The sequence below is a fragment of the Entelurus aequoreus genome, linkage group LG11 (genome assembly GCF_033978785.1).
Source record: "Entelurus aequoreus isolate RoL-2023_Sb linkage group LG11, RoL_Eaeq_v1.1, whole genome shotgun sequence".
In the NCBI taxonomy this organism is placed as follows: domain Eukaryota; kingdom Metazoa; phylum Chordata; class Actinopteri; order Syngnathiformes; family Syngnathidae; genus Entelurus; species Entelurus aequoreus.
The window spans coordinates 8,047,725-8,075,224 of record NC_084741.1 but is presented as its reverse complement, the minus strand read 5'-3'; the positions used below and the strand labels follow the sequence as shown (position 1 = coordinate 8,075,224).

The 27,500-nt window shown below is 40.0% G+C and overlaps 1 protein-coding gene across 1 annotated transcript in view; it reads left to right on the top strand.

Annotated features, from left to right (window-relative positions):
* The window catches only part of LOC133660549 (granulocyte colony-stimulating factor receptor-like), a 37,172-nt gene that overhangs the window by 3,429 nt on the left and 6,243 nt on the right, over positions 1 to 27,500 (top strand). Inside the window, exons 2-13 of the mRNA XM_062064095.1 lie at positions 1 to 97; positions 10,745 to 10,794; positions 13,075 to 13,158; positions 13,224 to 13,520; positions 15,124 to 15,256; positions 15,339 to 15,505; positions 18,177 to 18,331; positions 18,416 to 18,566; positions 22,961 to 23,043; positions 23,114 to 23,321; positions 23,387 to 23,575; positions 24,607 to 24,708. The exon at positions 1 to 97 is cut by the window's left edge and continues 44 nt beyond it. Coding sequence (XP_061920079.1) covers positions 13,089 to 13,158; positions 13,224 to 13,520; positions 15,124 to 15,256; positions 15,339 to 15,505; positions 18,177 to 18,331; positions 18,416 to 18,566; positions 22,961 to 23,043; positions 23,114 to 23,321; positions 23,387 to 23,575; positions 24,607 to 24,708 — 1,555 coding nt within the window. The 5' untranslated portion in view covers positions 1 to 97; positions 10,745 to 10,794; positions 13,075 to 13,088. The remainder of the gene's footprint in view (positions 98 to 10,744; positions 10,795 to 13,074; positions 13,159 to 13,223; positions 13,521 to 15,123; positions 15,257 to 15,338; positions 15,506 to 18,176; positions 18,332 to 18,415; positions 18,567 to 22,960; positions 23,044 to 23,113; positions 23,322 to 23,386; positions 23,576 to 24,606; positions 24,709 to 27,500) is intronic.

Genomic DNA, 27,500 nt, shown 5'->3' with positions numbered 1-27,500 from the left:
TCCAAACAGAGCTGCTTCGTGGACATGGCTGGTCCAGACAGGAACCTTTTCAGCCTCCTGGCGTCTGCAGCGGCGTGATCCAGGCTGCTTGCAAGCGGTGAGGGCACAACATTGCTCATGCTCCTTTCTTTTACCATATGAAACCTCCACAGTGAATAATGGGCTGTTTGTTTTGGATGTTGGGGTAAATGCAGACATTGCGTGCGCAACACGGTGTTTACTTTTTCCAGAAATTTTAAAAAAGGATATGAAACTAATCGCTTTCCTCTTTTTTGAATACGTAGGAGTATTATGGCTGCTGATTTGAAGATCAGATTATCTAAATCTGGAGCTCATTTTTTTATCGTTTTTGGCATATTGTAAAATTAAAATAAATGTATTACTAAAAGGATATACAGTGGTGGTCAAAAGTGTACATAGACTTGTAAAGAACATAATGTCATGGCTGTCTTGAGTTTACAATCATTTCTACAACTCTTATTTTTTTGTGATGTAGTGATTGGAGCACATACTTGTTGCTCACAAAAAGCATTCAGGAAGTTTATTTCTTTTATGAATTTATTATGTGTCTACTGAAATGTGAGCAAATGTGCCTGGTCAAAAGTATACATACAGCAATGTTCATATTTGCTTACATGTCCCTTGTAGGGATGGGCGATACTACACTTTTAGGATTCGATACGATACCGATACTTTTTCTTGCATTTTCATCGATACCAATACCGATACCAATAATTTCTTATTGGCAATTTTTTTGTCAGTCAAAAATATTATTACTATTGTTATTATTTAAGACAAATCACAAGACAAATACAGACCATTTATACCACATTTATTATGGTCAATATATAATAAAATTAAAATTAAAATAAATAACATAAATATGAAAAATAAATTAAATATTATATATAATAATAACTATATATTATATATAATAATAATTAAATATTAGGGCTTTCCAATTAACAGTCCAATCCGAATTGCAAGAAGCTGCAGTTATTTTTTAAAGTCTGTGATATAATTAGCAATTAATGAAATATGAAATAGGCTAATGTTTTCGAAATGTAAGAAATCATGTTACAGATTAAAACCAAAATCACATTCAATCATATATTCAAGATTTCCTTGGAAAAAAATAAAACTGTAATGCAAAGATGAAGAATCTCCAAATTGTATCTCTTTCTTATCTTGTTTGAAATACTCAAGCAATTTTCAACTAACAGTAAATTCCCCTATGTGGAAATTATTTGAATTTAGGATAATCATTTAAACAAAAATATTCAGTAAACATTACTAAAAAACAATTTTTTTAGTAATTTTTTAGTATTTTTTATTTTTTTATTTTCATAAAGAAATACAATCATGTGTGCTTACGGACTGTATCCCTGCAGATTGTATTGATCTACATTGATATATAATGTATAAAATGTGTTTTTATATGTTGATTTAATAAAAAAATTGTTGTTTTTTTTGTTTTTTTTGTTTGTTTGTTTGTTTGTTTTTTTGGTACCAATCGGTCCGCGGCCCGGCACCAATCGGTCCGCGGCCCGGTGGTTGGGGACCACTGATGTAGGATTTATTTTTGTTATTTTTGTTTTTGTGATGTGTAATGTCTATTGTTCAAATGTACGACAGTGAAAATGAATTTCCCCAAGGGCACCAATAAATCTATATCTATCCATCTAATCGGACAATGCTGAAGAAACATGTCAGAAAAACAACAAATTTAGCTGAACTGCACCAATTTTGTCAAGAGGAGTGGTCGACGTAAAATCAAAAGCTAAATTTGTTGGTTTTCTAACATGGACTTGTTTCTTCAGCATTGTCCACACGTTTAAGTCAGGACTTTGGGAAGGCCATTCTAAAACCTTCATTCTAGCCTGATTTAGCCATTCCTTTACCACTTTTGACGTGTGTTTGGGGTCATTGTCCTGTCAGATGAAACAAAAATTGAGCTGTTTGGCCACAATACAATAATTACAGAACCATCAAATTCCGGAGGGCCCGCCTCAGGAAAAGCCTTATCCCTGCAGCTATAGCCGCCCTTAACAGCAGGTCCGGCCGACCTGTCTGACAAGCCTGTAAATGTGTGTTGGTCATGTATGATGTCTTTTTGTTATTTTTGTTTTTGTGATGTGTAATGTCTATTGTTCAAATGTACGGCAGTGAAAATGAATTTCCCCAAGGGGACCAATAAATCTATATCTATCTATCTAATTGGACAATGCTGAAGAAACATGTCAGAAAACCAACAAATTTAGTTAAACTGCACCAATTTTGTCAAGAGGAGTGGTCGACGTAAAATCAAAAGCTAAATTTGTTGGTTTTCTAACATGGACTTGTTTCTTCAGCATTGTCCACACGTTTAAGTCAGGACTTTGCGAAGGCCATTCTAAAACCTTCATTCTAGCCTGATTTAGCCATTCCTTTACCACTTTTGACGTGTGTTTGGGGTCATTGTCCTGTTGGAGCACCCAACTGCGCCCAAGACCCAACCTCCGGGCTGATGATTTTAGCTTGACCACTCCTCTTGACAAAATTGGTGCAGTTTAGCTAAATTTGTTGGTTTTCTGACATGGACTTGTTTCTTCAGCGTTGTCCAATTATTGTATTGTGACCAAATAGCTAAATTTGTGTTTCTTCTGACCACAGAACTTTCCTCCAGAAGGTCTTATCTTTGTCCATGTGGTGTCAGATGATACAAAATTTGAGCTGTTTGGCCACAATACCCAGCAATATGTTTGGAGGAGAAAAGGTGAGGCCTTTAATCCCAGGAACACCTGCCCTACCGTCAAGCATGGTGGTGGTAGTATTATGCTCTGGGCCTGTTTTGCTGCCAATGGAACTGCTGCTTTACAGAGAGTAAATGGGACGATGAAAAAGGAGGGTTACCTCCAAATTCAATCTAAAAATCATCAGCCCCGGAGGTTGGGTCTTGGGCGCAGTTGGGTGCTCCAACAGGACAATGACCCCAAACTAGGGATATCCGATAATATCGGACTGCCGATATTATCGGCCGATAAATGCTTTAAAATGTAATATCGGAAATTATCGGTATCGGTTTCAAAATTATCGGTATCGGTTACAAAAAGTAAAATGTATGACTTTTTAAAACGCCGATGTGTGCACGGACGTAGGGAGAAGAACAGAGCGCCAATAAAAAATAGAAAAGAAGAGGAGGTGAAACGAGAAAAAGACAGAGGTAGCAGGTAGGTAACGTTAGCCTACATGAAATTATTTGTCTGTTACAGAATGTGATAGTACCCTGGCTTTTTAACATTAAGCTAATGCTACATGATTCGGCAATTGCTAATCAATAAATAGCTAGTTCTGTTTTAACGTTGGGTTAATATTGTGGAGGGGGCTAAATTGTTATGGAAAATAATAATGTAACGTTAGGTAATTACAGTACTCCCACCTTACATTCCTCAGGTACATTTGTATTCGATCTTTTAAGCAGGTGTTTTTTGTTGACATTGTTATTGCCTTCTGGTTAACTAATGTTGGCCCTGCAGGTAATAGTCACTTTTCCACCCCTTTATATATTAGGTATAGTTGTAAGCCTAGTTGTTAAAGTGCACATCATTAATGTTAATTAAGCAATATCACATGAGAGGGAATGCTGTTTTTTTAATTTGAGCACTGCTGTGATTCGGTTAAAGATAATCATAACATAACATTCTCATATAATATGTTAATTTGCTTTCTTTAAGGTAAAAAAAAGGTCAATTACAAAGCTATTCGATTTCTTGTGAGTATATACACTTCACTGCCGATGTGGGGGGGGGGGGGCGCCACCTAAAATCTTGCCTAGGGTGCCAGATTGGTTAGGGCCAGGCCTGGGGGTTAGGGTTAGGGTTAGGGGTTAAAAAATTCAAGCAGAAGCTTGTGGATGGCTACCAAAAGCGCCTTATTGCAGGTCAACTTGCCAAGGGACATGGAAGCAAATATTAACATTGCTGTATGTATACTTTTGACCCTCACATTTTCAGTAGACACATAATAAATTCATAAAAGAAGCAAACTTCATGAATGTTTTTTCTGAGCAACAAGTATGTGCTCCAATCACTACATCACAACAAAATAAGAGTTGTAGAAATGATTGTAAACTCAAGACAGCCATGACATGATGTTCTTTACAAGTCTATGTACACTTTTGACCACCACTCTATTATTACATATCAGACAAATTTTGGTACCCAAAGTTTGTATGCATTTTTTGGTTTAGACCAGGGGTCGGCAACCCGCGGCTCTAGAGCCGCTTGTGGCTCTTTAGCGCCGCCCTAGTGGCTCTGTGGAGCTTTTTCAAAAATGTATGAAAAATAGAAAAAGATAAATGAATAAATGATAAATGGGTTGTACTTGTATAGCGCTTTTCTACCTTCAAGGTACTCAAAGCGCTTTGACAGTATTTCCACATTTACCCATTCACACACTGATGGCGGGAGCTGCCATGCAAGGCGCTAACCAGCAGCCATCAGAGGCAAAGGGTGAAGTGTCTTGCCCAAGGACACAACGGACGTGACTAGGAAGGTAGAAGGTGGGAATTGAACCCCAGTAACCAGCAACACTCAGATTGCTGGCACAGCCACTCTACCAACTTCGCCAAGATGAGGGGGAAAAAACATATTTTTTGTTTTAATATGGTTTGTGTAGGAGGACAAACATGACACAAACCTCCCTAATTGTTATAAAGCACACTGTTTATATTAAACAGGCTTCACTGATTCCAGTATTTGGCGAGCGCCGTTTTGTCCTACTAATTTTGGCGGTCCTTGAACTTACCGTATAGTTTGTTTACATGTATAACTTTCTCCGACTTTCTAGGACGTGTTTTATGCCACTTCTTTTTCTGTCTCATTTTGTCCACCACACTTTTAACGTTGTGCATGAATGCACAAAGGTGAGTTTTGTTGATGTTATTGACTTGACATATTTGGTCACTGCATGACTGCAAGCTAATCGATGCTAACATGCTATTTAGGCTAGCTATATGTACATATTGCATCATTATGCCTCATCTGTAGCTATATTTGAGGTCATTTAGTTTCCTTTAAGTCATCTTAATTCAGTGTATATCTCATGACACACTATCTGTATGCAATATGGCTTTTAATTTTTTGCGGCTCCAGACAGATTTGTTTTTGTATTTTTGGCGCCTATGGGTGAGGGCGGACCTACGTCACTTCCGCCTACCAATCCCCTAGCAACCGGGAATTGGTTGAAAACAAAGCAGCTCACAGGGAACACAGCATTGACAGAAAAAGCATTTAACGAGCGTTGTGGCTTGGAAGTCGGCGTTAAATCCTTCATTTACGCATTTTTACTTATTCGCATATCGTGTGAAAAAAACGAAAATGTATTATTTGCGTCAGACTCGTCTCAGTGAACTTTAAAGCTTCTCAGGCTTAGCTTAGCTTGCTAGTTAGCTTAGCCTGCACGCTACTAAGAAAGAGACGCGGAAGTTATCAACAACAAGATCAAGTGTTAGTGTATAAAATATTGAGAGATTTGAGGGCTACATGTATTGTTTAAGTACAACTGTTCTTCGCCAGGTGTTCTTTGGCCGCCCTGGCTTACGTTTTCCCGGTGGTGTCCATCTTAACGCTGCCTTTGGTATCCTCTCGTTGTCCGGTTTTCGAAAATAGCTAGCTAGGCTATAGACTATATAGTATATACCGCATGTTATTTTTGTACAACAACAACTTCAGCTGTCGAACGTTATAAGGTACAAATTCAACAGGTACAACATTAGCACGGACGGTATAGCCAAGTTGTGGTTAAGAAGGTGGATTTTTGTTCCTTATATTTACCAGAAACGAAGTGATCCGAACACACGACCCGGGACTTTGGGGGACTCCAGTGAGAACCGTCCTCGTTTTCCCGGTGTAAAGCTGCGAGCCATTTGTCTCGTCTCTGTGGGCTTTTATCGCGCTTTGGCAGAACAAAATACAACCTTTGTTTTCCCTGTTTCCAGTTGTGGTTAGCACAACCAAAAACAACACCGTTTTTCGGCATTTTGGAGGCAGAATGACGGGTTTAACCAGCGTAGGTCGACAGGTTAAAGAGTAATGGCAACGGTTTGTTTTCAACGCCAGTCTGGTGGCTATGGCTCGAAGAACCCGTATGTCGCTCAGTTGCCCGGATGTCGACCCTCACCTATATGGCTCTTTCAACATTTTGGGTTGCCGACCCCTGGTTTAGACAAATCAAAAACGTATTTTTCTTACAAGCCTAAGTAGTGAGAAATAAGGTAAAAAAAAAGTAAAAAAAAAAAAAAAAAGGGGAAGTGGTGAGGAGTGTGTAATGTGTCAAGGATGTTGCTAAATCCTGAAAGTGTGGCAATGAAGGGAACCTCCTGGAACAGCAGGGGGGAGGAAACATATGGCGGCTGTAGTACGATCATTGACGACAGACGTTGGTGTAATTAAGTCTCTTTTTACATCAAATGTGCTCGCTCACCAAAAAAAAAAAAGTTAGACTTTCCTTCTGTTGTTCCTCAATTGCACCTCAGGCTGAACTACCTGCTGAAGGTAATCAGACCTGGGAAAATGGGGGGGGGGGGGGGGGGCGAAGCGATTTAGGAGGTCTTTCATGCGCCAGGTTGATAAGGAAGAGCAATTCTGCCAGGTGAATCATTTTGGAATGAGCTCAATTAATATTTGAAGTAGGGATGTCCGATAATATCGGCCGATAAATGCGTTAAAATGTAATATCGTTTTTTTTATTATCTGTATCGGGTTTTTTTTGTTTTTGTTTTTTTTTTTTTTATTATTAAATCCACATAAAAAACACAAGATACACTTACAATTAGTGCACCAACCCAAAAAACCTCCCTCCCCCCATTTCTTTCTGTTATCAATATTCTGGTTCCTACATTATATATCAATATATATCAATACAGTCTGCAAGGGATACAGTCCGTAAGCACACATGATTGTGCGTGCTGCTGCTCCACTAATAGTACTAACCTTTAACAGTTCATTTTACTCATTTTCATTAATTACTAGTTTCTATGTAACTGTTTTTATATTGTTTTACTTTCTTTTTTATTCAAGAAAATGTTTTTAATTTAGTTATCTTTTTTTTTTTTTTTTTTTTTAAAGTACCTTATCTTCACCATACATGGTTGTCCAAATTAGGCATAATAATGTGTTAATTCCACGACTGCATATATCGGTTGATATCGGTATCGGTTGATATCGGTATCGGTAATTAAAGAGTTGGACAATATCGGAATATCGGATATCAGCAAAAAGCCATTATCGGACATCCCTAATTTGAAGTAATAAATCCTTTTCGGGGGGCTTTCTTGCGGCTACACTGCAAAAAGTCAGTGTTCAAAAACAATAAAAAAAAAAAAAAAAATGAGGGGTATTTTATTTGAACTAAGCAAAATTATCTGCCAATAGAACAAGAAAATTCGGCTTGTCAAGACTTTCCAAAAAAAGTAAAATGAGCTAACCTCAATGAACCCAAAAAATACCTTAACCTCTTATGGCCTAAGCTGTTTGTTTACATGCTTTTTTTTTTATTTCTGTTTGCTATTTAGGCTTATTGGACCCTAATTAGAATAACAACTAATAATCATCTTTTGATATGATGTACTTAGTCCATAAGTACACAAACGTGTACTCATACTTGCCAACCCTCCCGTTTTTAGCGGGAGACTCCCGGTATTCAGCGCCTCTCCGATAACCTCCCGGCAGAAATGTTCTCCCGACAAACTCCCGGTATTCAGCCGGAGCTGTAGGCCACGCCCCCTCCTGCTCAATGCGGACCTGAGTGGGGACAGCCTGTTCTCACGTCGGCTTTTCCACAATATAAACAGCTTGCCTGCCCAATGACGTCATAGCATCTACGGCTTTTAGAGAGTAGAGTGCACAACTGCGCACACAACAAGGAGACGAGGCAGAAAGAACGAGGAAGTTACAGAACTGGCGACGCCATCGCCGAGCAAGATGAAGAAATACGCTTGCAAGTTCCAAAACGAATGGAAACAAGAATTTTAGTTCATCCAGGACAGTTCGAAGGGGAAGGGGTATGTATGTTGCCTGTACATTTTGTAGAACAGACTCCTCCATTGAACACGGTGGCCGAAATGATATACTCATTCATGAACGGAGAATTTAAACAGGACAATGCTGCCATCTACTGGATAGCCTCCGGAACACTGAAATTCAAGTATTTATTTTATTTATATATATAATAAAATAAAATAAAAATATATATATAGCTAGAATTCACTGAAAGTCAAGTATTTCATTCATATATATATATATATATATATATATATATATATATATATATATATATATATATATATATATATATATATATATATATATATATATATATATATATATGTATGAAATACTTAAGAGGAGAGTATATTTACAGCTAGAATTCACCAACTCAAGTATTTCATATATATATATATATATATATATATATATATATATATATATATATATATATATATATATATATATATATATATATATATATATATATATATATGAATGAAATACTTGAGTTGGTGAATTCTAGCTGTAAACCACGCCCCACGCCACCCACCCCCGACCACCATTTCTCAAGGAATTGTGAAATAAAATCATGTCTTCAGTGAAGCCCAGAACACTCTACGCATTTCCCCAGTTTTAGTTTAGAGTCTATACATTTAGAGTGATGTGATAATCAAACACTCTAGAAGTCTAGAATGAAAGAGTATATAAGAGAATTGACAGAGTGTGTACCTTCAGTGCTGAATGATGAGCAGAGGCAGAGTTTGGAGTTTCTTCTTTAGCTTGCTTTCCATGTTTATGTACTCACTGTGTCCAGGTACTTGGAAAATGTTTTCGTGCCATTTGCCGTTTGACGCCCGCTATCATGCTAGTTAGCTGCCTGAAAGCGGGTGACTCCACTGTAGAAATAGCCTGCACGTCTTCTAGCACATACGCTGCAAAGGCTCGATCAATGTTGTCCTGGCTAGCAGTGCCTCCGTTAAAATCCTTAGGTGGAAGTGGAGGTGAAGTGTGTCTCTCTTTACTAGCTTCGTCAAAGCATGTTGCTTTTGTAGCTGTTTCAGCAGATTTGAATGGCTGTTTTGGGCAGTAGATTGGATCTTCGCTCCAAGACACAACTTACATTTAACTAAAATGTTATTTTGTTTGTGCTCGACAAAAGAAAGTAGTGAGAATATCTCCATCTTAATGATGCAATGATGTCTTGTTAGTAAACACAGACACTTACCCCCCCCCCCCCCCCCCCACACACACACACACACACACACACACACACACACACACACACACACACACACAGCGCGTGGCGCGCCTCTTCTCTTCCTTGATTGAGAAGGACGACACTGCAACCCTCCGATAAAACACACTCAGATCTTCTCAGTTTCTAGCCGATACTATATAAAACATAACGTAAAATAACGCAGTAACGCATCATGTAGTAACGGTAACTGAGTTACTGAATATAAAAAATAACGCGTTAGACTACTAGTTACCGCCGAAAATAGCGGCGGTACTTTGTAACGCGTTAGTCCCAACACTGCTGGCAACTTAGCTGCCAGTTTTTCTACTGTAAAAACAAATGTACCGTCTTTCCATTTACAGTAATACACCGTTAAAAACGACAACCGTAGATTTTACAGTCAAAAACTGGCAGCTCAGTCAACAGAATTTTTATGCAAAAAAACTGGTAGGTTTTTTTTTTCAATTTACAGTAATATGCTGTAAAGAACAACGTAAAATGTATTGTCATTTTTATTTATTGATGGGTAGTTTGCTGTAAAGTTGAAGTATTTTTATTCAGACAAAAACACGTTTGGAAAGTATTAAAAATACACTGTATATTTGTTGCAATATTGGATACTATTAAAGTTTAAGAAGCATGCAATTTCAAGCAGTGCATGTATTTTTTTTCTGTCAAAATGTAAAAAAATCCATTAAATTTAGTCAGAAAATATGAAGTACTTTATTGACACATATCATTTCCAGGTGTTTGAGGGCCAGATAAAATGATGTTGCTGGCCAGATCTGGCCCCCGGGCCTTGAGTTTGACACCTGTGCTGTGAAAGATGCAAAACTATTACTCTTGTGACACGTAACGCCTCACTATCGCCCCCTGCTGAGCCAACTGAAAAGCCTCATGAGATCGGCTGATGTATGTGTTGTATTCTTTGTATATGTTATTGTCATACTGTCAAAGTCGGTGTGGTTATCAAAAATAGTGATGTTCAATAATATGCACTGTCCCTTTAAATAAAGTCTACAGTTGGACTTGTACGCTACTTTTTATTTTATTCATTTTTTTTATAGTTATGGTGTTAGTTTATTTCGAACGTGCACACAACTACAATAGTGCACATCACATATTTCCACTTTTTCATTACAGCATGTCTCGAAAAGGTGTAGGAAGAAGCAGAGCTCAAATGTCACTTTGCAAAGTCACAATTAAGTAGGCAATGGCTAGTTTCAGTTTTGGTTTATGTCGAAAAAAGCTTACTTCATGATATGTTAGCATGTAGCATTGTGTGTTAATTTCACATCTTTTAAAAAATATATATATATTTATTCATTTGATAGGGAAGTCATAATACAGGTAATGAGAAACAGACACTTTTTCCATACCCCCTCAAAAAATATAATAAAATTAAAAAACTTTTTTTTTAAATAACGCTATTTTTTAACTGGAGTTTTCCGGTAATTTGTTTGTGTTTTTATTCCTCCAGAGCACAAGAAAGCTTCAAACCTCAGCGAAGATTTCATGTTTTTTGGAATGGTGAGTTCATTCTCGTGTCGATGACGACTTGATAATAAAAGACGCACTGTTGCTATGCTACTTAGCTCCTGCGCTAGCACAAATACCTCCAACTGAAGACGCCCCTTAATGTGTAACATGACGTGGAGCTTTTAGCTGCATTTCAGCAAACATCTCGTTATGTCTTCTCAATGGACAATACAGGAGTGCAGAAACTAAACTTTAGAGTAGTCAGTGTTAGTGTCAGGTTCAAACACTGATGACATTTATTAAACAGACAAGAAGCAAGGAATAAAACAGAGACAGAATTCAATTTAGCTCATTGAGGAGAAACGTCTGGGCTGTACTCTTTGCACAGTCTCCCACCACACTCTGACGAAAGGTTGCGCGCCTCCTCTTTTATTTGGACTTTCCCTAATTACATGGCAACAGCTGTTTCTAAAGGAAGGGGGTCGTAAACAGCCGTCGCCTTTGGTTACAAAACAGTCCAAAGAAAAGGTCCTGCTTCCTCTCCACTTTGTAGATCTCGGGTCAAGACAAAATCTTCCTGTGGATTACAATAGATCAAAGAAGCCGACACCTTCATGTCGCTTCCCATCCTACACGGTGGAGTTTTACAAGCCTTTTGATTGGTAGGATCAAAGACAGCTTTTGTCTGCTCGCCGGGAACTCATTGAAACACAAAGTTTTGTGATAACTTAGATACAATTATTCTGACGGTTAGGTTTGACCCAGCAGATTTGCTCACATGTTCAGTAGACCCATAATAAATTCATAAAAGAACCAAACTTCATGAATGTTTTTTTTGTGACCAAGTATGTGCTCCAATCACTCTATCACAAAAAAATAAGAGTTGTAGAAATTATTGGAAACCCAAGACAGCCATGACATGATGTTCTTTACAAGTGTATGTCCACTTTTGACCACAACTGTTTATTTTCTTTGTGAGAACAAGCTTAATCAAGTGAAAATCGTGAAACAGAGAACAATGGTAAGAGTGACTTATAAACCTATCCACATCAACCAACCGGAAGGAACTTATGCTGTCTTTAAGTTGAAGTTGAGTGGTAATCATTTTTTGGCGACACCTAGCGGCCACAATAATTCATTCAATTCAAGTATAATTGATACTTCTTTATGTTGACAAATATACATGTTTCGTCGAAGTTTATGTGATAAACAGGAGGGAAATGTTAGAATAATTGTTTCTGAGTTATCACAAAAACTTTGTGTTACATTGAGTGCCCAGTAAGAAGACAAAAGCTGTCTTTGAACCTACTAAGAGTAAGGCTCGTAAAACTCCACTAACCCTAAACCTAACCCTAACCCTAACCTTAACCCTAACCCTAACCCTAACCCTAACCTTAACCCTAACCCTAACCCTAACCCTAACCCTAAACTAACCCTAACCCTAACCCTAACCCTAACCCTAACCCTAACCCTAACTCTAACCCCCCAACACCTAACCCCTAACCCTAACCCTAACCCAAACCTAACCCTAACCCTAACCCCTAACCCTAACCCAAACCTAACCCTAACCCTAACCCTAACCCCTGTAGGGGGGAAGCAAGATGAAGGGGTTCCTGTTTCAAACAGAAAGATATTGTCTGACCCAAGGACTATAAAAGCAAAGAGGAAGCAGGACCAGAATCCCCTCCAGGCGACTTCCTTTTTCAACTGTTTTATGAACGTCTTTCTGAACTGTTTTACGAACGTCTTTTTGAACTGTTTTACGACCCTTTCTGTGAAACGTTTACAACCTTTTCTTTTGAACTGTTCTGTAACCAAAGGCAACGCTGTTTACGACCCACTTCCCTTTTGGAAGCAGCTGTTTATATGTAGTCAGAGAAAGTCCAAATAAAGGAAGGAGGCATACAATATTTCGCCAGAGCGGGGGTGACACTGTAAGAGGTTACAGGTTGACGCATTTCTCCTCATTTGAGTCCAAATTGAGTTCTGTCTCTGTTTAATTCTTTGCCTCTTGTCTTGTTTAATAGATGTCATCAGTGTTTGAACCTGACAAGTAGACCCATAATAAATTCATAAAAGAACCAAACTTCATGGATGTTTTTTTGTGACCAACAAGTATGTGCTCCAATCACTCTAACACAAAAAAAATAAGAATTGTAGAAATGATTGGAAACCCAAGACAGCCATGACATGATGTTCTTTACAACTTTTGACCACGACTATATGTAACAGCTGCAGCAAAACAAAACAAAAAGGGCAGCATAAAAGAAAGTTTCTGTGAGGGTATGAAAAGATGCGATGAAAGAATGATTGTTTTTGGGTGCGTGACAGGTGTTGTTGCCATCATGGCGGCCACGTGGGTGTCGCTGGTTGTCGTGCTGGTAGTGGCGGCGGACGTGAACGCGGTGGAAAACGGTAATAAAAATAAAAATGGTACATTACAGGGCGGACCAAGAGTAGTAATACTGTATTCACCACAGATGGTTACGCTCGGCCGTGCGCCAGTGTCCACACCTCCAGTTCGGTGGTGGCAGTGGGGTCGCCCGTGGAAGCCGTTTGCGTGATCGCCGACGACTGCCCGCTCCTGATTGGACATGCCGCCCATGTGGAGTGGCGACTGGACGACTTCGTCCTTCCCGGCAGCCCCGCGGACGACCGGAGCCACAGAACCCATCGAGTGGTCATCCCCAGTTTCAACCACAGCCGGGCCACTCTGACCTGCTGCGTCCTTACCTCGCCCATGCAGGTCATCGGAGGGGTGGAGATCCGAGCTGGATGTGAGGAAAAAATGATTTACTAAGAGAGGAAGCATATCTGGTAACATTTTGATGTTTAGGGTCATAAAAAATAGTTTGATGTGATTTTTTTTCTTAAGTCTATTTTCCATTGCCTGTGGTTTTATTCATTTAAAAGTATTTGGTTCATAGTGAAATGATAAGTGTGAACAGTAGATGGCAGTCACACATAAGAGATACGTGTAGACTGCAATATGACTCAACAGTGCGCCTTATAACCTGGTGTACCTAATGTACGGAATCATTTTGGTTGTGTTCACCGACCTCGAAGCTATTTTATTTGGTACATAGTGAAATGATAAGTGTGAACAGTAGATGGCAGTCACACATAAGAGATACGTGTAGACTGCAATATGACTCGACCGTGCGCCTTATAACCCGGTGCGCCTAATGTGCGGAATCATTTGCTTGTGCTCACCGACCTCGAAGCTATTTTATTTGGTACATAGTGAAATGATAAGTGTGAACAGTAGATGGCAGTCACACATAAGAGATACGTGTAGACTGCAATATGACTCGACAGTGCGCCTTATAACCTGGTGTGCCTAATGTACGGAATCATTTTGGTTGTGCTCACCGACCTCAAAGCTATTTTATTTGGTACATGGTGAAATGATAAGTGTGAACAGTAGATGGCAGTCACACATAAGAGATACGTGTAGACTGCAATATGACTCGACCGTGCGCCTTATAACCCGGTGCGCTTAATGTGCGGAATCATTTGCTTGTGCTCACCGACCTCGAAGCTATTTTATTCGGTACATAGTGAAATGATAAGTGTGAACAGTAGATGGCAGTCACACATAAGAGATACGTGTAGACTGCAATATGACTCGACAGTGCGCCTTATAACCTGGTGTACCTAATGTACGGAATCATTTTGGTTGTGTTCACCGACCTCGAAGCTATTCTATTTGGTATATAGTGAAATGATAAGTGTGAACAGTAGATGGCAGTCACACATAAGAGATACGTGTAGACTGCAATATGACTCGACCGTGCGCCTTATAACCCGGTGCGCCTAATGTGCGGAATCATTTGCTTGTGCTCACCGACCTCGAAGCTATTTTATTTGGTACATGGTGAAATGATAAGTGTGAACAGTAGATGGCAGTCACACATAAGAGATACGTGTAGACTGCAATATGACTCGACAGTGCGCCTTATAACCCGGTGTACCTAATGTACGGAATCATTTTGGTTGTGCTCACCGACTTCGAAGCTATTTTATTTGGTACATAGTGAAATGATAAGTGTGAACAGTAGATGGCAGTCACACATAAGAGATACGTGTAGACTGCAATATGACTCGGCAGTGCGCCTTATAACCTGGTGTGCCTAATGTGCGGAATCATTTGCTTGTGCTCACCGACCTCAAAGCTATTTTATTTGGTACATGGTGAAATGACAAGTGTGAACAGTAGATGGCAGTCACACATAAGAGATACAAATGCAGAGGACACATTTTACCACACCTAGTGTGTGTGTGACAATCATTGGTACTTTAAGTTTAACTTTTAAGTATGCATGAGTCCAGTTTTGCCAATAAATCCAAATATGCATCATGTATTGTATTTCCTGATAGATCCCCCGCCAGCGCCACAGAACCTGAGCTGTCAGGCCAACCTCTCCGCCCAGGAAAGCCTGACCTGTGACTGGGAGGCCAGCCCGCAAGCGAGCCGCCTGCCCACAAAGTACACCCTCCACACGCACATCGGGTAAATACTCCGAGGGCTGTTTCCGTGCAACGCTAATGTCCACCGGGACTCACGTTAACCGTGAATGAGTTCTTCATTACAGGGATCTGAACCGGAATCGCACCTATGAGTTGCCGCCGGGCGTCCACAGCTACACCATCCCTCGCTCCGACTTTGTGCTCTTCTCAGAAATGGAAATATACGTGAGAGCTGCCAATCAGCTGGGAGAGGCGAGTTCGGCGCCGCTCACTTTAGAGCCTGTCAGCGCAGGTAATTATATTATTGTATTGTGGACTGCTATTAGGGCTGTCAAGATGTACACCATATTGCCAAAAGTATTTGGCCAGCCATCCAAATGATCAGAATCAGGTGTCCTAATCACTTGGCCCGGTGTATCAAATCAAGCACTTAGTCATGGAGACTGTTTCTACAAACAACAAATCCAGTCGTGAAATTTCCTCGCTCCTAAATATTCCCAAGTCAACTGTTGGCTTTATTTTAAGAAAATGGAAGAGTTTGGGAACAACAGCAACTCAGCCACAGAGTGATCCGTAGTCCAGATCATATTTTTTTGTTTTCTGTTAGTTTTGGACTCTTTTAGTTCCTGTTTGTGCACCTCTGAGTTGCTACCATGGCTACGTCTTATTTTCACCTGCCTCTTGTGTTCGGGACGCTCACCTGTTGCTAATCAAGAGACATTATATAAGCCTGCCTTTGCCAGTCAGTCGGTCTGGCTTGTTTGTTTGCTTCACGCTACTGTTACGTAACTTTTGCTTGCCTCCTAGCCCATGCTAAGTACTTAGCTTCAAGTGCGATCGACACCTTCTTGGTTTCTGTTTTTGTACCTCTGTGAGTTTTTCAAGATTAAATCATGTTCCTACCTGCAAGTCCTGTCCGGAGTCGTCCGTTTGCATCCCGGGTGAGCTGCAACCCACCCGTAACAGAAAGAAGCCAGACCGACTGACTGGCAAAGGCAGGCTTAAATAATGTCTCTTGATTAGCAACAGGTGAGCGTCCCGAACACAAGAGGCAGGTGAGAATAATACGTAGCCATGGTAACAACTCAGAGGTGCACAAACAGGAACTCAAGGAGTCCAAAACTAACAGAAAACACAAAACATGATCCGGACCACGGATCATGACAGGTAGTGTGAAATTTGGTGGAGGAGGAGTTATGGTATGGGGTTGTTTTCCAGGAGTTGGGCTTGGCCCCTTAGTTCCAGTGAAAGGAACTTGGAATGCTCCAGGACACCAAAACATTTTGGACAATTCTGTTATGATCCGCTGCCCGGATCATAGTCTGTTTACGTTTTCGAGTCACTTGTGTTTTCAGCACCTTTTGAGTTTGTGAGTTTCAGTTGCCATGACGGCAGATTACATTCACCTGCCTCTGGTTAGTGTTCGGGCACTAATCAGAGAGCTATTTAGTCAATGCCCTGGCCTCACTCGGTCTGGCTTCCTAGTTTGCATCACGCAACAGGTAACGACAGTTAGTTTTGATTCCTCTTTATATGCTAGCTTCCACGCTAGGCTCTATAGTTTGATTCCTGTTTTATATGCTAGCTTCCACGCTAGGCTCTATAGTTTGATTCCTGTTTTATATGCTAGCTTCCATGCTAAGCTCAATAGTTTGATTCCTGTTTTATATGCTAGCTTCCATGCTAGGCTCTATAGTTTGATTCCTGTTTTATATGCTAGCTTCCACGCTAGGCTCTATAGTTTGATTCCTGTTTTATATGCTAGATTCCACGCTAGGCTCTATAGTTTGATTCCTGTTTTATATGCTAGCTTCCACGCTAGGCTCTATAGTTTGATTCCTGTTTTATATGCTAGCTTCCATGCTAGGCTCTATAGTTTGATTCCTGTTTATATGCTAGCTTCCACGCTAGGCTCTATAGTTTAATTCTTGTTTTATATGCTAGCTTCCACGCTAGGCTCTATAGTTTGATTCCTGTTTTATATGCTAGCTTCCACGCTAGGCTCTATAGTTTGATTCCTGTTTTATATGCTAGCTTCCACGCTAGGCTCTATAGTTTGATTCCTGTTTATATGCTAGCTTCCACGCTAGGCTCTATAGTTTGATTCCTGTTTTATATGCTAGCTTCCACGCTAGGCTCTATAGTTTGATTCCTGTTTTATATGCTAGCTTCCACGCTAGGCTCTATAGTTTGATTCCTGTTTTATATGCTAGCTTCCACGCTAGGCTCTATAATTTGATTCCTGTTTTATATGCTAGCTTCCACGCTAGGCTCTATAGTTTGATTCCTGTTTTATATGCTAGCTTCCACGCTAGGCTCTATAGTTTGATTCCTGTTTTATATGCTAGCTTCCACGCTAGGCTCTATAGTTTGATTCCTGTTTTATATGCTAGCTTCCACGCTAGGCTCTATAGTTTGATTCCTGTTTTATATGCTAGCTTCCATGCTAGGCTCTATAGTTTGATTCCTGTTTTATATGCTAGCTTCCACGCTAGGCTCTATAGTTTGATTCCTGTTTTATATGCTAGCTTCCACGCTAGGCTCTATAGTTTGATTCCTGTTTTATATGCTAGCTTCCACGCTAAGCTCTATAGTTTGATTCCTGTTTTATATGTTAGCTTCCACGCTAGGCTCTATAGTTTGATTCCTGTTTTATATGCTAGCTTCCACGCTAGGCTCTATAGTTTGATTCTTGTTTTATATGCTAGCTTCCACGCTAGGCTCTATAGTTTGATTCCTGTTTTATATGCTAGCTTCCACGCTGGGCTCTATAGTTTGATTCCTGTTTTATATGCTAGCTTCCACGCTAGGCTCTATAGTTTGATTCCTGTTTTATATGCTAGCTTGCCACACTTGATTGGTTTCCCTCCACATTCCATGTACCAACCCTCCACGTTGTTTTGTAAAACATGCTTGTGGAACCTTTGTGCTTGGGGGAGTTAAATACATTGACTTCTCTCCAGCTAAATTTGACCCGCCAAGCATTGCGAGGATGCAAGCTGGGCGGTTCAACTGCCTCAGACTGAGGTGGGACTTATCCCAACACCAAGACTGGATGACGGACTACTTCATTCTTGAAGTCAGATTCAAGACCGCGGCGAGCAGCCTGTGGAACAAGGTACAGTAAGTCCCACCCTTTATGAGGCATGTAGCTCTGCTTGGTTACAGCGTTTTAGTTTGAGGCTTAATGGTGATATTTCAGATCCTGGTGCTGCGTGCGAAGCCCAAGAACCCTGTGGACCGCTGTAACCTGCTGCACGGGACGCGCTATGTGGCCCAGATCAGAGTCCGATACCAGCAGAGCCCCTGGAGTGAATGGAGCAGCAGCCAGTCTGCGGTCACCATGGAGAGTGGTAGGACCTAAACCCGGGGTCGGCAACCCAAAATGTTGAAAGAGCCATATTGGACCAAAAATACTCGAAAGAAAGAATTCTGTCTGGAGCCGCGAAAAAAATAATATAATTTTAGCATGATGTAAATGTTTATATTAGCCTACTATCAAAATGACTTTAAAAGTCTTATATAAGTGTTATAATGAAGACAACACATGATGTAAGTGTCTATATTAGATGTATTAGCCTACTATCAAAATGACTTTAAAAGTCTTATATAAGTGTTATAATGAAGGCAACACATGATGTAAGTGTCTATATTAGATGTATTAGCCTACTATCAAAATGACTTTAAAAGTCTTATATAAGTGTTATAATGAAGGCAACACATGGTGTAAGTGTCTATATTAGCTATGTTAGCCTACTATCAAAATGAATTTTAAAAGTCTTATATAAGTGTTATAATAAAGACAACACAGGGTGTAAGTGTCTATATTAGCTATGTTAGCCTACTATCAAAATGACTTTAAAAGTCTTATATAAGTGTTATAATAAAGACAACACATGGTGTAAGTGTCTATATTAGCTATATTAGCCTACTATCACAATGACTTTAAAGTTCTTGTATAAGTGTTGTAATGATGACAACAGATGGTGTAAGTGTCTATATTAGCCTACTGTCAAAATGACTTTAAAAGTCTTATATAAGTGTTATAAAGAAGACAACACATAATGTAAGTGTTTATATTAGCTATGTTAGCCTACTATCAAAATGACTTTAAAAGTCTTATATAAGTGTTATAATGAAGACAACACATGGTGTAAGTGTCTATATTAACTATATTAATAACACGTTAATTACACATTAATAACGTTTTAAAAAACATAAAACGTTTCTAACCTCAAAACCGTAACGGCAACATTTTTTATTTTTGCACCCCAAACCAGCACAAACGTAGCACAAACAATTGGGACACATTTGGGGAGATTTTGACATAGTTAGGGACTTGTCATGATTAATAACACGTTAATTACACGTTAATAACATTTTTAAAAAATTACTAACTTAAAAACCGTAACAGCAAAAACAAATATTTTTGAAGCACAAACGTAACACAAACAATTGGGACAAGTTCGAGTAGAGTTGGTTAATAACCCTTTAATAACACTTTGATAACATGTTTAAAACAAACAAAACCTTACTTACTTAAAAACCGTATTGGCAAAAATAATATTTTTGAAGCACAAATGTAGCACAAACAATTTGGGATACATTTTGACGGTTAGGGACTAGTCATGGTTAATAACACGTTACTGACGAATTAATGACATTAAAAAAAAAACTTTAATAACTTAAAAACTGTAATGTCAAAAACTAATATTTTTGCAGCACAAACAAATGTAAAAATGTGGGATACAATTTGACACAGTTAGGAACTAAGCATGGTTAATAACACGTTATTGACAAGTTAATGCACAATAACACGTTAATTACACGTTAATAAAAAATGTTATTAAATGTTACTAACTTAAAAACCGTAACGGCAAAAACTAATATTTTTGAAGCACAAATGTAGCACAAACAATTTGGGTTACATTTTGACAGTTAGGGACTAGTCATGGTTAATAACACCTCATTGACAAGATAATGACATTAAAAAAAAACTTTAATAACTTAAAAACCGTAATGTCAAAAACTAATATTTTTGCAGCACAAACCAGCACAAACGTATTGGCAAAAATAATATTTTTGAAGCACAAATGTAGCACAAACAATTTGGGTTTACATTTTGACAGTTATGGACTAGTCGTGGTTAATAACACCTCATTGACAAGATAATGATATCTTGTAAATAACATGTTATTAACCATGACTAGTTCCTAACTGTGTCAAACTGTACCCAAAATTGTCACATTTGTTTGTGCTGCAAAAATATTACTTTTTGACATTACGGTTTTTAAGTTATTAAAGTTTTTTTTTTTATGTCATTAATAATGACATAAAAAAAAAATTAAAAAAAACTTTAGCACAAACATAGTTATTGAAGTTTTTTTTTAATGTCATTATTAATTACATTAAAAAAAAACCTTTAATAACTTGAAAACCGTAATGTCAAAAAGTAATATTTTTGCAGCACAAACATAGCACTAACAAATGTGACAATTTGGGGTACATTTTGACACAGTTAGGGACTAGTCGTGGTCAATAACACGTTAATTACAAGTTAATGACATAAAAATAAAAAAATGTGATAACTTAAAAAACGTAGAAGCAAAAAGGAAAATTTTTAGCACAAACCAGCACAAATGATTGGGACAAGTTGAGGGAGATTTGCACAAGTAGGGGGAGAAGGGGGGGTATGGCAACTTCGCACAGGTTGTAATTTTTCATTAAAATCGGCAGATTGATCGTCAAATGCCTAATTTCTTTTAAAAAATAATAATAATAATATAATTGTGGAGGGGGGCGTGACCTGCGGACCTGCAGCGAAGTGGGGTGTGCCAGGACCGGCTTCGAGATCTGCGACAGGTGCGTGCGTAGATGGGCCACCTGGGCCTGGTTATTTAATCACCTGTCGCTCTGTTAAAAGTCATGTCAGTGCTTGGTGATCCGGCCATGTTGGGCGCCAAATTGTGGAAGTTTCTCCCCTCCGGGTTCCTTGGACCACCAAGCACTGACATGACAGGTTACTTGCAGGTTTACAATACTGTTTTATTTTTCAATAAAGTCTTTTTGTCCTGTAAGGTCTATTCAGGTGTACTGGAGAGGAGGCTATGCCAGAAAGTCGAACCTCGGATTCAGGAGGAACAGTGTGGTTTTCGTCCTGGTCGTGGAACTGTAGACCAGCTCTATACTCTCGGCAGGGTCCTGGAGGGTGCATGGGAGTTTGCCCAACCAGTCTACATGTGCTTTGTGGACTTGGAGAAGGCTTTCGACCATGTAGTCCTGTGGGGAGTGCTAAGAGAGTATGGGGTAACGGACTGTCTTATTGTGGCGGTCCGCTCCCTGTATGATCAGTGTCAGAGCTTGGTCTGCATTGCCGGCAGTAAGTCGGACCCGTTTCCAGTGAGGGTTGGACTCCGCCAAAGCTGCCCTTTGTCACCGATTCTGTTCATAACTTTTATGGACATAATTTCTAAGCGCAGTCAGGGCGTTGAGGATATCTGGTTTGGTGGCTGCAGGATTAGGTCTCTGCTATTTGCAGACGATGTGGTCCTGATGGCTTCATCTGGCCAAGATCTTCAGCTCTCACTGGATCGGTTCGCAGCCGAGTGTGAAGCGACTGGGATGGGAATCAGCACCTCCAAGTCAGAGTCCATGGTTATCGCCCGGAAAAGGGTGGAGTGCCATCTCCGTGTTGGGGAGGAGACCCTGCCCCAAGTGGAGGAGTTCAAGTACCTCGGAGTCTTGTTCACGAGTGAGGGAAGAGTGGATCGTGAGATCGACAGGCGGATCGGTGCGGCGTCTTCAGTAATGCGGACGCTGTATCGATCCGTTGTGGTGAAGAAGGAGCTGAGCCGGAAGGCAAAGCTTTCAATTTACTGGTCGATCTACGTTCCCATCCTCACCTATGGTCATGAGCTTTGGGTCATGACCAAAAACACAAGATCACGGGTACAAGCGGCTGAAATGAGTTTCCTCCACCAGGTGGCGGGTCTCTCCCTTAGAGATAGGGTGAGAAGCTCTGTCATCCGGGAGGAGCTCAAAGTAAAGCCGCTGCTCCTCCACATGGAGAGGAGCCAGATGAGGTGGTTCGGGCATCTGGTCAGGATGCCACCCGAACGCCTCCCTAGGGAGGTGTTTCGGGCACGTCCGACCGGTAGGAGGCCACAGGGAAGACCCAGGACACGTTGGGAAGATTATCTCCCCCGGCTGGCCTGGGAACGCCTCGGGATCCCCCGGGAGGAGTTGGACCAAGTGGCTGGGGAGAGGGAAGTCTGGGCTTCCCTGCTTAGGCTGCTGCCCCCGCGACCCGACCTCGGATAAGCGGAAGAAGATGGATGGATGGATGGATGGTCTTTTTGTGTGTGCTTTTCAGCAAGTGTCTCTTTGTCTCTGTCTCTCGCTCGCTCTCGCTCCAGCTCTCACCCTCTCCTCCTTGGCTGCTGCCTTTTAACAGGGGGACAGGTGATTAGATAACCAGGCCCAGGTGGGCCATCTACGCACCTGTCGCTGATCTCGAAGCCGGTCCTGGCACACCCCGCTTCGCTGCAGGGTCACAGGCCACGCCCCCCTCCACAATAATATGCTCATTTCTTAGCATATCTCTTGCTTACTGATGTGTTCAATGCCCCGCATTGTTTGTAGTGTGCCGGTACTATTGTGAAGTGTTAGCTACCTAAGTAGTTGACGACCATCTCTCCCCCCCCCCACCCCCCCCCCCCCCCACCCACCCACAAACCCACCCACCCAGCCCCCACAGGACACCTGGACACATGGATGAGGGTGACCGGGGATCACATGCACAAACAACTCCAAATGCTTTTATTTTGGAAGGTACAAGTTTTGCCCATCTCTACCGCATCCGTTCAGTGATGGCGTGTAAAATAGTCTCCTTTTGTTCCAGCCGTCACGGCGCTTCCGAGCCAACGGCCGAAACGTGTCTTACGTTGTCTCGGTGAGAAAGGTGCGCAGTAAGAGGGGAACGCTATGCGCCACCGCCGGCGGGCATTGCACCTTCCAGGTTCCGCGTAGAGCCAGGAAAGTGTACATCGTGGCTGAGAACGCGGCTGGGAAATCCTCCCCTACTCAAGTCAGAATCCACCATCCCAAAGGTTGGCAGTTCGAAATATAAAGTGTCACTCTTCATGCAATAGTTCTAATGTTGTGTGTCTTTTAGCGTATGAGGCGATATGGAACCTCAGCGCCGCGGCTCTCGCTGACGGGTCCGTTCTGGTGCAGTGGACCAAGCTGCCGTCAGCCGGTCTGCTGGACTACGTGGTGGAGTGGAGACCTCAATTAGAGAACGCCCTCTCCCATGTTCGGTTTGAGCTCGCGGGCCGGAATATGTCGAGCCTCGTCATAGCAGGTGTGTGCAAAATTGCCCGGTCAGAACGCTAACAGTACATCCAGCATTTATTTACACAGAACCAGAAAAATCAGTAAACTGGCTTCAAGTTGGTTTTCCGTATTTTTCGGACTATAAGGCGCACTTAAAATCCTTTCCTTTTCTCAAAACTCGACAGTGCGCCTTATAACCCGGTGTGCCTAATGTACAGAATCATTTTGGTTGTGCTTACAGACCTCGAATCTATTTTATTTGGTACACAATGAAATGATAAGTGTGAACAGTAGATGGCAGTCACACATAAGCGATACGTGTAGACTGCAATATGACTCGACAGTGCGCCTTATAACCCGATGCGCCTAATGTACGGAATCATTTTGGTTGTGCTCACCGACCTCGAAGCTATTTTATTTGGTACATAGTGAAATGATAAGTGTGAACAGTAGATGGCAGTCACACATAAGAGATACGTGTAGACTGCGATATGACTCAAATAAACAAGTTCAAACCCCGGCCGAGTCATACCAAAGACTATAAAAATGGGAGCCATTACCTCCCTGCTTGGCACTCAGCATCAAGGGTTGGAATTGGGGGTTGAATCACCAAAAATGATTCCCGGGCGTGGCCGCCGCTGCTGCTCAATGCTCCCCTCACCTCCCAGGGGGTGATCAAGGGTGATGGGTCAAATGCAGAGAATAATTTTGCCACACCTAGTGTGTGTGTGTGACTATCATTGCTACTTTAACTTTGACTTTAACACCAAAATGTTATATGTTCCATTGAAAATATACAATCGAAGGGTAATATTGCACAGTAGGGTATTAGGGTAGGATATTTCTGCACTGGTGTGTAGTTGGGAATTGGACGTCTGTAGTTTTAACATATCTGCCTTTGTTATGTCAGCGTCCGCCATATCGTCCTAATCTGGCAGTCATCTCCCTCCCCAACAATCCCCTCCTCTTTTATACTCGGTCTCCATCTCGCCTGTGACCTGCCTTCTACACCCTGTTTTGGAGCTTACTGATACACTCTCAACCTCCTCTCATCCGCAGGCAGCTTTGAGCCCTACAAGCCCTACGGGATCTCCGTGTATCCCAGGTTTAAGGACGGGATCGGCCGGCCGCAGACTGTTAATGCCTACTCGCTGCAGAAGGGTGAGTGAGGAAAGGAGGGCAGGACAAGGCGTGATGAAGGGAGAAGGCCTTCGCTTTGGTGGGGAGTCAAGCAGGGATGAAGGGCGTCTGATGGCTGGTACAACAGTGCCCTCTTGTGGCCAGACAAGTTGTTGTTTTATTGGCCCTCAGTAAAAAATGCACTAAAATATGCCTTAGACTTCCTTTTTTCTTTCTTTTTTTTTTTGTCATTAAAATTTGAACTTTACAGTACACATAAGAACTAAATTTTGTTGCATTAGCTCATAGTAGTGTAGGATAAAAAAAAGCAATAAGGTGCAGATAAAAATAAATAGATTACTGTACAGATAATATATTGCACTTTTGCATATGCATCCACGTTTATGGTGTATGTTATATTGTCTTTATATTCCAGCCAGTTAATCCATTTTTGGGGGGAATTGATGGGATTATTACCATTTAATAATTTAAATGTTGTTTGTATTTACAGTCGATTATTATTAATACTATTACTAATGTATCTATGTTTTATTATTATACTGTTCTTCAATACTTTATGTATTTTTCCAAGCTCTTATTTTAATGTAGCAGTTTTTTTTTTTTTAAAAAGGAAAGTTGATTATAAATCAATTATTATTATTATTATTATTATTATTATTATTATTATTAAACTTGTATTTCAGTGTATTTCAATGATTGGAAATGATTATGTGATGTAAATAATAGATAGATTTTATTATGTTTTTATTAAATAATAAAGTAAATTCATTATAGGGTGTGACAGTGTGGTTGTATTAAATGTCATAAGTATGCGGGAAATAAATATGGTCTATTTTCCATTTAAGTGTTAAAGTCAGACATATTCATCCATCCAAAGGCATGTGCATGTCTTAATATAAATTATTATATTAATTAAAACATTTTGTTTTTATTAATAATCGTATATTATTAGAAATAATGCAAATTTATTTTAAATATTATTTTTATTTTACTAGCAGGATCAATTATATGAACCAAAAAGTATTCTTTCTCAATTTGAGGGAAAAGGCCAATCTTTGTTTTATTTTATTTTATTTTTAAAATGATACAAGACAATTATTTAGTAAATTAATCGAAAATGGCATTGTATTTTCAATAATAACTTCACGATATACACATTTTCACAAAGTAGGAATCATTAATTATAAATGGAATATTTTCATAGCTATAGCATAAAATCTCTTCTAAATGTTTTTTTTTTACCATTAATAAAAAATTTTAGTCACCTTTACACTATTTTAATCCAATGTGCTAATGCTCTCTGAGGCTGAGCCAATCACTGACAACGTTACTAAACAGAGCGCTCTGATTGGTTTTGTCTCCTCTAGTGGCCAATAATACTCTAGTCTTGATATTTTTACTTCATTTAGCTATTTTTATGCAAAAAAAAATAACTTAATTTAGGCCCAAAAGGTTATTGAATGTGCATCAAAAAAAGTATTCAATCTGTGATGTGGTGAGTCCGCAATATTTGAAGCACGATGTGGTGTGGGACAACTGTACTAAAAATGTGTCAAAGTCGTTTTCACTGAGGGCCACATGGCAGTTATGTTTGGCCCCAGAGGGCCGCTTCTAACAGTGAATACTATTATTACACAATTTTTTAATGCATTTTATTAGATTTTTTTTTTTTAAACTAAAATGTAAAAAAAATATGGTAGGATGCAATAATTTCACCTCAAAATGTAGTGTATATTACTGTAAATGGAAAAACGGTACTGCTGTTTTCATGGTATAAAAAAGGCAGCTCGGGTGCAGGTTTTACTGTAATTTGTTTTTTACTGTAAATAAAAAAACTGCAATTTTACAGTAAAATGTTGGCACCTGAGCTGCCAGTTTTTTTGTTTTTTGTTTTTTTTACCGCAAATCAACAAGTGTAGATTTTTCTGTGTATTACTGTAAATGCCAAAACGGCACCACAGTTTATTACAGTAAAAAAATACTGTTTTTTTTATTTAGAGAAAAATGCTGTAAAAACCATAGTAAATTTCACAATTTTACCATGAAATCTATTGCTACTTTTACATTATGCAATTTGATGGATAACTTGCTCTGAAATCATTATTAGTATTTTTCTATTTAAAAAAATACTTTGAATGTTTGCTCATATATTTTTGCATAATTAGACAATACTGAAGTTAACATAATTTGCGATTACATGGAGTACATATCTTTTTTTTCTGCCAAAATAGAAAGAAAGAATACATTTAGTAAGAAAAGAATAGGATAGGACTCTATTGTCATTGCAACAAGTACAACGAAACTATGTTTTCAGCACAAGCCCGTTGAAGATTAGACAAACAAACAGTGTACAGCGTTACAGAACAGGAACGCTGATGGGTCGCCACGAGGCGCCCCGTAAAAGATGGGAAAAAGGTAAAACCCTGGTGAAGAAGATGAGTAAAAAAATACAATCTAGACTGGGCTCCTAATTGGGCCCAGTCTGAAGTGGGAAAAAACCTCAATGCCATGCACACATAAACACGTTACATTTAATCACGACAACTCGCAACAGAGGGGGGGAGTTGGGACCATGGAGGTCGACTGCTGCTATGAAGCGCTGCCAGCCGTCCATCACCCCGAAGGGGAATCAAGCGGTGGTGAAGGCGTGGTGTAGGGGAGGGGGTGTGTGTCTGTATATGCCCATTGTCTTGGGTATGTAGTGTCCATAGGCCTGGGGCCGTTCTGCATGCAAGCAAAAGTTCGACTCCGGGTGTCGTTGAGGAGGGAGGGAGGTCAAAAGCGTCCATCATTGAGGTGTCCTCGGTGGATGT